Raw genomic sequence first — 12,126 nt, forward strand, 5'->3', positions numbered from 1 at the left:
GTTCACCTGAGATGACCACATGGGATATTTACACATCTTGAAGGTCCAGAGGAAACGAAAGTTGTATTTGGGGGGAAAGGGTCATCATACAAAAATGGCATATACTTTTTAGCAGGCTGCTGGCTAGAGGTCAGATATGACCACTCTCCCCAGTCAATGGGAGAGACCATACCTCTTCCTAACTATGTTCCACAGCCTTCTTGACTGCTCTTGCATGGCTGGAATGTGTCCTTGAACTCTGAAAATTCCTGTCTTGCTAATATGGGAGATGGACGTATGCACAGAACCCTCTGGCCTTTGTGTGTTTGAAATGTAGCCTACTGTACAAAAGTAAGGGTAAGGGTCACATCAATTGTTCTACCCACTTGGGCCTAACTCACCACTGAAATGTGGCCCCTCTAAGATTATCCTTAGGGTATGCAACTCTTGGCTGAAAAAGGTTCCCTGCCCTTGATTTATGATGTCATTACCCTATAAAATACTAATATGAACACTCCGTTGACAACAGTATGTTCTCAAGGCAGTCCATAGTGCCATGTTTCTAAATGAAACATTTTCAAACAATGGTTAATCCAAAATTCATTAAGTCTCAGATGGTTTCTGTGTATCTACGGTTGATGAGCTACTCACACCTCATTTTAAGAATCTGAAATGTAAAACTAATTCAGCCCAGTGCCAGCTCAGTTCTGTAGGGGCCTCTGCTTGCCAGTTGGGCATACAACTTGTTTTTCCATGCTTTTCATTTCCGGTCTGCAGCACTTAGAGATGGAAAACAAGAACAACACAACCCAGCAATTCCACCTTGGGTTTTCCTTGACTTCTTGGTGACTTCCATTAGAGGTGTTTTCCCCTAGAACCATGATGTTTTGTACAGAATCCATTTGTGCTTATCTCTCTGAATGCTGCACCTAGGAGTATACACTTCAAGAGGCATGCTTAAGATATAAAAGTGAATTGGGGAAAGCAAAACGTATAAACCAAGATTTATAGAAACAGAAGGAAAGAAACCTGCTTCCAAGATATTACACAATCTGCAACCACAGCAACAATTCCTGGAGAGGTTTCTTATTTTCAGTGCCACACTTGGCAGTAATATGAAAAACATGTCCTCATCTTTCAGAGCAAATATATCAATTCCATTTGTGAGAATGTTAAAAATATTATCTCGTTCTCTAACTTTACATGCCATAGGAGCTGAACCAACAAGACGCTGAGAGGTGGCTGAGGTTTCAGCATTTCCTGTCCTTGCTGGCTTAGCATTGCTAAATATTTGTGGTTTTCAAGTAATTTCATTCTGGAGGGCCCAAATTTATTTTGACTGCTTACCAAACGATGTTAGGCCATGCACGTTCTTAGGACATTTGCACGTCTCAGCAAGCCAGCCCAGTGCTGAACGTGTTGTCACAGCACAGCCCTATGCAACCTTTTGCTAACTGCACATTGATCGTTGGCCAAGCAATATGTTTATTTAATAAAGAAAAATTAGAAAGGATAAATTCCTTAATAAAATAACTTTCTGAGCTGTGCACACAATAAATTATAGCTAACACACAGTTAAAATATGCAAAACTATTAAAAAATTATTAAAATTAAAGCACAGATAAAATCAGTACGACTTTTAAAACGAACACAGGCAACTAAATTATATGTCTGCTGAAATAAACAAGTTTTCAGCAGGTGTCTAATACAATGTAGCAAGGATGTTTGCCTAGTGCAAATAAGCAGGAAGTTCCTAAGCCCAGGTGCTACCACAATAAAAGATATTCCTGCATTGCAGGGGGTTGGCCTAGATGATCCTCAGGATCCCTTCCAACTCTACAATTCTACCACTCTATGATTTTATGTGCCGCTTATATAATTGCAAGTTTCATAGATGGAAGTGACTAAACAGAATATATGGAGTAAGGCAATCCCTAAAGCAAATAGGTTCCAAGCCATTAAGTGAAATATTGTTCATTCATTCTTTGCCTGCATTTAACAATGTAAGAGGAGCTAGCTGGATCAGGCTGATGACCATCAAAGTGGACAACTGGACACGTGTGGGAAGTTCGCAAGCAGGATCTGAATGCAACAGCACCCTTCTCCTCCTGCAGTTTCTAGCAAATGCTGTTCAGAAGCATAATAAAGTCTTGCAGCCCTAATGCCATCACCAATGTATTTGGATGGAGCAGAGATAATAGCATGCTTAGTTTAGCTCATGCTTTTTAGGTTTATTTGTTTATTTGTTTCTATTATAAGATTTCTTACTCATCTTTCACCATAAGGCCCCAGAGTGGGTTTCCACAATATAATACACAATTGTAAAAACAGCTAAAACAGTAAAAACTAATAAAGAGATGGGAGAAGTCACAGATTGGTAGTTAGCTTGTGTTACTTGCAAAATGCTGCTTCTACACGTGGTCCCAGATCAAAACTGCTTTGCAGCCAAATGAGACATTGCATTGCCGTATTCCTTTTCTTTAAAAGATGAAAAGCAGTGGTGGGAGGATATGCAGTTGAGCAGAGGAGCAGAAGGCCAAAGGAATGGTTGACTCTTTGCCCCTCCAGCAATTTTTCAGTTCAAAATATCATCCCCATCTGTTTTTTCACTTGTGTGTGTGTGGGGGGGGGACTGTTTCCCTGTGTGAGAAAAGGCAGCTGAGGAAGGGTTAAGCTTAAAAACAGCCAGAGATGAAAGGATTAATAAACTCCTCTCCCCACTCATTCTCGGCTGCAAGTCAGTCTCTCCTATGACTCTTTTTCACTGAGAAAAAAACCTGTCGGGTTTATATGGCTACCATATAATGGTTTGGTCCTGTTTAGACCATTGAAGCAAGTGGACTGCTGAGCATACTCTAGGTTTGCAGTAAACTTGCATTCTGTAGGCCCAAGCAACGAATGATTGCTTTTGTTTGTTTTTGTGTTTTTATATTGTAAACCACCCTGTGATCCAGACAAACAAAAAAATTGATGAACTCAGGGTCAGCCCTACTATTAAACAGTGACAACCACCTAAGGTTGTATAGATTCTGGTTCGTAGCTATAGTTTCCCGCTATTTCTCCTGAGTCCCTCAACTATTCCCCTCTGTTGCCACAAGTCTTCTCCATGTGGAATTGATTTATTGGCGTGACCCCGCTAATTGATTTACGGTCCCCAATTAGCTCTTTATGGCCGGTCCGGCACACTTCCCTGCGAAGACTCTGCTCCGTCTCCAGTAGCTCCAGTCACGCCTCAGCAGAGTTAGCACAGCGTCAAAGCTGTCACGTAGCTTCCACTTAGCTTCCGACAAACACACAGAGCCCGGTTTGTCTATTTACAGTCCTTTATTCTTCCGACATTCCCCAGAAAACTCCTGGGCTCACCGCAGCCATGACAAACTGCGACCTTCACTCTCAAAGAACCAGAGAGGAACAGAACGTAACTCCTCCCAGCTCCTCCCAGCTTCGAAAGCTGACGTCAGAATGCTGAGGCATCATGGGAACAACTTAACCAGTTAAGTTCCAAACCCAACACCCCCTCTTGCCGAAAATTCTGACAAGACCTTTTTGAGTTCAACACCTTCCCCTTTGCCTTGTGCCCCTTCCCGGCATCTTTCCCAGGCACCTGTTGAACCCCTTCAACATTCCCAGAATCACACTGTGCGACACTTTTCCACGCACTTGTGACCTGATACCCTACTGACCCATTTGGGCCAGCAGTTGTGTCTTCTCCGTCAGATCCTTCCCCTCTGACTTGACACCCTGTTTGTGAGCTTTCTCCATTACGCTAACCGGAGATGAAGCCTCACACCTGGACACTCCTTTCACAACCTTTGGAGATGCCCAGACCTGCTCTGAACCCTGATCCTGGACCTGGTCCCCATCACCGGGATCAGCCTCTGGCTCCCTTTCCTCCTCAGAATCAGACAGACATTCTGAGAGAAAATCAGGACCATCCCTGAGTCTTGAACACCCATCCTGTTCACAGAACTCAGCCTGCTTACTGACCAGCAGCTTGGTTTGATCACCCTCTGGGTATGCAAACTTCCACCCATTGGTTGCAGGATCATATCCACAGAAGATCATTTCCTGAACCTTTGGACCACCTGCCTCAAAGAGCTCAAAGGGCTCTTTGGCTACCCTCCCAAACCCGGGAAAACCATGTACCTGTGCACCCTTGCATGCCCTGCACCCTAGGGACCTCCCACATTTCCGGAGTTTGTACCCTTTTGTGCACCTGTGCAGCTTTTGCACATGACTGGGAACCTTAGCACACTGCGCCTGTGCTTTTCCAGCATTCCCACCACCCTCCAGAGGTGACTCCAGAACAAAGAGATTGTTCTTGCTGCACTCCACGTTGACCACTTGTTTCCCCCCTCTGAAAATGGAACAGGTGTCATTTTCAAAGCAAATTTTGTATCCCTGCTTCATTAGAGCTGATACAGATAACAAACAACAATTCAGACCCGGCACAACGTAGACCTCTAGCTCCTCCTGTAAAGGAGAAAAAGACATGTTAGCCACAGCAGAAACCGACTTTCTCATTCCGTCTGCTAACATCACAGTTGTTCCTGTTGAAACAGCCCTGCAGTTCCGCATTTCGCCAGCAGGCTCGCTTAGCAGGTGACGACCAACAGCAGTATTCAAAACCCAGCGTGTCACCGTGTCCTGGCTGGAGTTGTTCTTCACAGTTGCCATAGAAGCAGTGATAAGAAAACAACCCTCCCCAGCGTCTGAGCCACGTCTTTCCCTTGCGTTCCCACGCTGGCCTCCTCTCCGAGACTGGTTCCCATGAGAACTCAGCTGGTTGACCTTGGGACCTCCTTCCTGCCCAGCTGTCTCCGCTCTCCATGGGCAGCAGCGACGCAAGTGTCCCGTTGCATTACACACGTAGCAACCACGAACTCCAGTGGAAAAACACTGCCCGGGGCTCCTCCCAGCTGGCCTCCTTCTCCTTCTTCCGGAAAAGCACTCCTTGCCAGCTCCGCCCCCTTTGAACCGCCGTTTCATTCCAGCACGTACAGTGGACAAGCCTTTACACTTGCCTTTGGAATCCTTCGCCCCCCCGATCTGCTCACTAGCACTCCTTGAGGCTAAAGCATCAGGAACAGGGGCACCAGCCATCTTTAGGCTTTTCTCAATACTTCTCCAGGGCTCTGGTCTCCTGCTGAAGCTTCACAGCAAACGCAGCACATCCCCAGACAGCCCTTGCTCAACTTCTTAGAGTGAGCTGTTCAAACGCAATGTCCTCCAAGACCTGGCTGCCTGCCATTGTCTTCCGTTCTCCCAAGGGGCCCAAGCTTACTTACAATCAGTTTCAGCTTCTCCGGCTCTCCCTTCTCCGTGGAGAAACGATTTTCCAGCTGCTCTCTTAGCTCCGCAGCTACTCCTTTGCCTCCTAGCAACAGGCAAAAATCTCACCACCTCCTGCCGCAACTTCAAACGCATTCCGGCACTTCCGTTGCTCTGAACCGCAACTTCAAAGCGTTCCTGTGACAGTTTTTACGATCGGTGATTAAGCACCCATAACCTGTGGAATTGATTTATTGGCGTGACCCCGCTAATTGATTTACGGTCCCCAATTAGCTCTTTATGGCCGGTCCGGCACACTTCCCTGCGAAGACTCTGCTCCGTCTCCAGTAGCTCCAGTCACGCCTCAGCAGAGTTAGCACAGCGTCAAAGCTGTCACGTAGCTTCCACTTAGCTTCCGACAAACACACAGAGCCCGGTTTGTCTATTTACAGTCCTTTATTCTTCCGACATTCCCCAGAAAACTCCTGGGCTCACCGCAGCCATGACAAACTGCGACCTTCACTCTCAAAGAACCAGAGAGGAACAGAACGTAACTCCTCCCAGCTCCTCCCAGCTTCGAAAGCTGACGTCAGAATGCTGAGGCATCATGGGAACAACTTAACCAGTTAAGTTCCAAACCCAACACTCCACCCCTTCTGGCCTGCTGCCTAAGGTGTGATTAAAGACATTATCCTATCACCAGTGATGAAGGAAGTAAGATTGGCATCTGCACATGGAATGGGGAAGGAGCGCCATTTTGTATTTTGCTTCAGGTAGCAAAGTTTCTTGAGCTAGCCTTGTGGGATGTTGCCTCTAACGTGATATGGGTTGTAATCCAAAGCAGGCTTACTTGGTAAGGAATCCAACTGAAATAACTGGATCTTTCTTTTAATAAACATGTGTAGAAATGTAGTGACAGCCACAGCCACCTCTTTTGTCATGGTAGATTCCCACAGGTATTCTCCTTGAATATAATGAGATATAATGCTTATTATGTCTTATGACTGATTTTTAAAATAAAAAATGTGTTGTTTTATGAGCTATAATGATTTGCTATGATCTTTCTGTGAAGAATCATCTATTTATCTGACTTCCTAAAGATCTGGCATGAAAATGGAGGTTTATTCATACAGTACACATGTAATTAAATGCATAATAAACACCATTATGAAATCTTAGCACATTTCTAAAGCTTTCTTTTCAGCTGCTTTGCATTTATATTACAAGAGAGCAGGAGAATGCACAATAGGGAACTAGCTTGCTTAAATTTAGAATAGTTATTTAGTTTGGGCCATCCTTGTTAAATCAAAAATCCTTTCTGCCAATAAAGTGCAGAGAACTTATACCCCAAACTCCTTTTGCTGCATCTGAGAAGAATACATGATTGGAAAATAGAAGCCTAGAACCATGTATTCAATCTGCATTTTCATACTGAATACTCTAATGCCCTGCTGTCTTTTAAAACAGAGATTTGTACATAGTTTTGCCCCTTTCCTGCTCCAGCTGGCTCCCAGACCTTGCTCTGTGTTTATCACTCTACTTTCCCCCTGTCTGTATTTTCTTATATTAGTACTAGGATATGGAATTTACAGTTCTTGGCTCTGCCACTGAATACTGAATTCCACATGCTCCAGCTATTTGGGAATCTTTTAGTTGTGTGTAATTCAAACAGCATCTGGTCTATATATGGATGAGTTATCCTGGAATAACACTGGATGGTGTGATAGTATCCGGAGGTCAGCTGAGATTGATTTGGGGTGTTCATATGAAACAGTTTCAGCTGCAGTAAAGGGTCATCAGTGTTCTTGGTTCTGACCCACTCAAGTCCCATTTTACTGCTTACAGTATTAATGTAACTACAGTGGTACCTCGGGACACGTCTGCGAGTGTCGCATTTCGCCGCTTACGCGCATGATGTCATTTTGACTGTCTGCGCATGCGCGAGTGGCAAAACCTGGAAGTAATGCACTCCGTTACCTCCAGGTCACCGTGGAGCGCAACCCGAGAGCGCTTAACTCTCGGGTTGTAGAGTAGTAGTATGTAAACTACTACTTGGGGGCAGTGCAACCTACACTAGAAGATTTTTAAACCACTAGCACAGGGAGATGATGAACCACCTACTAATAGTACCTCTGCATTGTTTGGACTGAGCTTCAGTTTATTGGCCCTGATCCAGTCCATTACTGTATTCAGACACTGATTTAGATCCCCCATTACATTCCCAGGAGACTGTGGCTCATGTTATACAATAAAGAATAAGTATGGTTTGGGGTTTTAGGTTTTTTTTAGCACCCTACAGTTCTGAGTCTGGCAATGCTTGCCCCAGTAAAACTGCACTTCATTAAAAGAGGGAATAGGAAAATATTGGAGAATTTTAATCATACTCTTTCATTTCTCATCTCAGAAGCAGATCAGGTCTCTTTTTCACTGATTCCCCCCCCCCCCATTTCTCTGTTTGTTTAAATATGTAATATGTGCTAAACATGTGCCAACATTCAGATGATTTAGTGAACTCATGAAAATCAACAAATATTAATTCTGAACATTCACATTTGCACTGAATCATGGCAGTTGACGTAAGCATCTATACAAATGTTTGCAGGCATAAAGTGTTATTAGGAATCCAGCTCAGTTTGCAATATAGGGTAGCCAAAAGAAACGTGTAATTCTCCAATAATATGTATGACTGCAAAACCACACCCAGCTAGCTATATGCTTCAAGATTTCCTGTTGCAAAACCCCATTTATTCTGTACTGCTTGGCATACAAAGCAAATGAGGATGTGTATTTAACACACACACACACAGAGAGAGAGAGAGAGAGAGAGAGAGAGAGAGAGAGAGAGATTCTTGTAGAATGACTGCTCTTGGGCTGTTCTGAATATGACTGAAATTGCTAAATAAATCATTTGCCTCCGCCCCTTTTGATTGAAATGCAGGTCTATAATAAGCCTGGACAATATGTTTTAAACGTTGTGTAATTGAAGAGAGAATGAAATATCAGTGTATTCAGCCCACAGAAAATACAAACGCATCATTCACTTCATCTGATAGCTGCTGGGACATGCTTCAGAAATCCAGTGAAACAAATGGCAGACTGTTACGATGATCTTACAAAATAAATAGCAATGCCCTGAGGAAACACTGAAAACATAGAAGGAAATGGAACTAGTTTCTTTGCCTTAAACAACATTTTGCTCAGTGGAAAAATAGCCAAGGAACACATCTTTCTAGATGATTTAAGATGGAGTATGCTGATACGCTTCTTCCAATAGCAACAATTAAAACAATCCTCTCTTGAAATCAGACTGCAGGAATGATTTTTCAATTAATTTCCACTGTTTTGAGCAATACTGGCTGCCAAAGAGTCAGCATATTTCATTCAGAAGAACCATCCTGCTGGTTCTCTTCTCAGATCTGCTGACTACTCAAGAATTGGGAATACTCCTGTGCTATAACCTACACACTGGGGAACATCTTCTGCACAGAGCTGTGACTGGTGCTTTCCTCCAAATCACTGCTTCCTTCATCAGGCTACTCTTTTTCGCAAGTCAATTCCTTTCCACTATTTTTTTTATGGCTCCATCCTTTAATCTTAATTTATTCATTGATGGAATAAAACAGCCAAAGCTTTGCTCAGGAAAGAAGTATAGAAAATATTTGTATTAAAATAAAATAAAATAAAATAAAATAAAATAAAATAAAATAAAATAAATAAAGCTTTAATCACAGACTTTTATAGCATGCTAGTTAATTGGCCCAGGTGCTAACTTGAATTACTTGACTCTTTTTGTGCCTTCAGAAAAAGCACCTTCCAAACAAAGAGCTTCCTAACATGGGTGCAGAATAGCTGATAATTTCTCAAAATTCAGGATTCTCAGCAGAAACCTGTGGCCAAATCATGTAGACTTTTTCTCATGGTGGGATTATTTGCATACCTTGTATTTTCTTTAAAATCAGTGGTATTATTATTATTATTATTATTATATTTGATTTCTTCTTTCTTTGGCGATCACTTGTAGCTGAGTAAAATTGTCTTCCATAAATACACTTTTAACAAGGAGTCTGTAAGTGACTTTGGAGGCCAATTCTGGACCCACACGTCTTTCCAGAGTGGGGACATTAGTTCCTGGGCGGGAGTTGATCATGGCGTGGATTTGCCAAGCGTGCCTTCTTTTTACCACGTTTCTCCCTTGCATTCTGAGTTTGAATGTCTTCAAAGTCCATGACACCTTTGGTAAAAGCTGTTCTCCAACTGGAGTGCTCGCAGGCAAGTGTTTCCCAGTTGTCGGTGTTTATACTACATTTGTTAAGATTTGCCTTGAGACAGTCTTCAAACCTCTTTTGTTGACCACCAGCATTACACTTTCCATTTTTAAGTTCACAATAGAGTAGTTGCTTTGGAAGACGATCATCAGGCATCCGCACAACATGACCAGTCCACCGAAGTTGATGTTGAAGAATCATTGCTTCAACACTGGTGATCTTTGCTTCGTCCAGTACACTGATATTAGTTCGCCTGTCTTCCCAAAAGCCATCTCCAACTTCTCGAAAGATTCCACCAACGGTGTCTCAGAAATATCTTACACATCACTTAAATTTGTATACCGCCCTTCATCTGTAGATCTCAGGGTGGTTCACAACATAAAAATACAAGATCAGAACACATTTTTGTTGTTTAGTCGTTTAGTCGTGTCCGACTCTTCGTGACCCCATGGATCAGAGCACACCAGGCCCTCCTGTCTTCCACTGCCTCCCGCAGTTTGGTCAAACTCATGCTGGTAGCTTCAAGAACACTGTCCAACCATCTCGTCCTGTATCATCCCCTTCTCCTTGTGCCCTCCATCTTTCCCAACATCAGGGTCTTTTCCAAGGAGTCTTCTCTTCTCATGAGGTGGCCAAAGTATTGGAGCCTCAGCTTCACGATCTGACCTTCCAGTGAGCACTCAGGGCTGATTTTCTTAAGAATGGATAGGTTTGATCTTCTTGCAGTCCATGGGACTCTCAAGAGTCTCCTCCAGCACCATAATTCAAAAGCATCAATTCTTCGGCGATCAGCCTTCTTTATGGTCCAGCTCTCACTTCCATACATCACTACTGGGAAAACCATAGCTTTAACTATACGGACCTTTGTCGGCAAGGTGATGTCTCTGCTTTTTAAGATCAGAACACATAATACCTGATAAAAAAAGAGCAGCAGCAGCAACAAAATACAAACCAATAAAAACTCCCTCTTCTACCCACTCCCACAAACACATTTAAGAGTATCAGATGTCAATCCTACAAAGACCTGGTGGAAGAGGAACATTTTCACTCAGTACCTAAAGGTGAATAATGAAGGTGCCAGGCGAACCTCCCTGGGGAGAGCATTCCACAAACGGGGAGCCACTGCTGGAAAGGCCCTTTCTCATGTTGCCACCCTCCTGACCTCCTGTGGAATAGGCACACGAAGAAGGGCTTCAGAGGATGATCTCAGAGTCTTGGTAGGTTCATATGGAGAAAGGCAATACTTGAGATATTGTGGTCCTGAGCAGTTTAAGGCAAGTGAGATAAAGTGTATTTAGCCCATATATCAACTTGGGGAGAAAGTGGCTGAGATATGGTCCATATTGTTATGTGAATGAAGTATTGGGATCAGAAACAATGCTGGGCATTAGGCAGGAAGCCAGATCAGGATTCTGCAGCTGTAGTGCATTAGCCTGTAGAAGGGTTGGTGAACCACTTACCCTCCAGATATTGTGGGACTCCAATCCCATCACCTTCAGCCCCCATAGGCAATGGTTGGGGATGTGGGAAGAATGGTCCAACAGCATCGGGGGGAGGCAACATGTTCCCTACACCAAACTTGTCAGAATATGACATGGCCACATGGAGAGAAATACCCTGAAAATCTTGCCCGTGGTTGCTGCACTCTCATAAGCTCTAATAAGTATACAGGCTGACAGCAGGGAGAAATTTATCCTAGCCAAACAAAAGGATGACAATTTAGAAGCTGATATTTAACAGGAAAGAAAGCAAAAAAGCATGAGTGAGAACCACTAACGAGCAGTCTTGGGAGATTGCAGAGATGCCTCTTTGACCCGGTGTTTTCAAAAATGGTTAGACATTCGACAATGTTTTATTTTGTTATGATGTGGCATGAATAAGAAATAACGAGCAAAGGCTTTGAAAAGTTTTGCCGGTTGGCTCGTGTCTTTTGAGAACATGAAACATGTTTCTAACTTGTCTTTTCTCACTTTTCTGATCAAAACATTATTACAGAAGTGAATATGGACAGGGGGGAATTGAAAATGTAGTTGCTTTTAGCTGAAGACACCACTTTGACACCACATTGTCTGCACAACTCAAACCTGTCAAGTCACCTGCAAAAGTCCTCCCTTATCTCGCTCTGTTTTCCTCCCAAGGAAGAAAGTGAAAATTGACCTCTGGAAAAAACTTGTTTGACAGTCCCAGAACATATGAATCCTCTACAGAATAATTCCAAGGCAGTTAAACAAATCCTGTTGAAATCTGTAGGGAAATGGAATGAACACTGTGTCTCCTATGTTATTTCTTCAGAAAGAAATTAGCTTATTTTTGCAGAGCAGAAAAGGTTGCCAATGGGGCATTTTTCTTGTTCCATCTTGCCTTACAGATCCTAATCATATGTCTGCTCCTGCGTGCTACATGTCATTTGTAGAAGCTCTGCAAGGACGTTGCAAATCTGGGTTCAAAACTGCATCTTGGTATGTAAAACCGAATCAGCAGAAAATAACACAGATGCAACATTCCCAGAGACACCTTGGTTAGTCTGTTGCAGCAAAACATACCAGAGTCTTGTGGAAACTTGAAGAGTAACAACTGTGTTGTAGCATAAGAGCTAATGGTTGTCAGGACT

General features: G+C 43.2%; 1 protein-coding gene across 1 annotated transcript in view; it reads right to left on the minus strand.

The window, feature by feature from the left end:
* Window positions 1–3,420: 3,420 nt before the first annotated feature.
* Window positions 3,421–12,126, minus strand: part of LOC308477878 (uncharacterized protein) — a 112,299-nt gene continuing 103,593 nt past the window's right edge. Inside the window, exon 2 of the mRNA XM_081006953.1 lies at window positions 3,421–4,991. Coding sequence (XP_080863079.1) covers window positions 3,655–4,968 — 1,314 coding nt within the window. The 5' untranslated portion in view covers window positions 4,969–4,991 and the 3' untranslated portion in view covers window positions 3,421–3,654. The remainder of the gene's footprint in view (window positions 4,992–12,126) is intronic.

This window comes from Podarcis pityusensis, assembly GCF_964106645.2.
Source record: "Podarcis pityusensis genome assembly, chromosome: 5".
NCBI lineage: Eukaryota > Metazoa > Chordata > Lepidosauria > Squamata > Lacertidae > Podarcis > Podarcis pityusensis.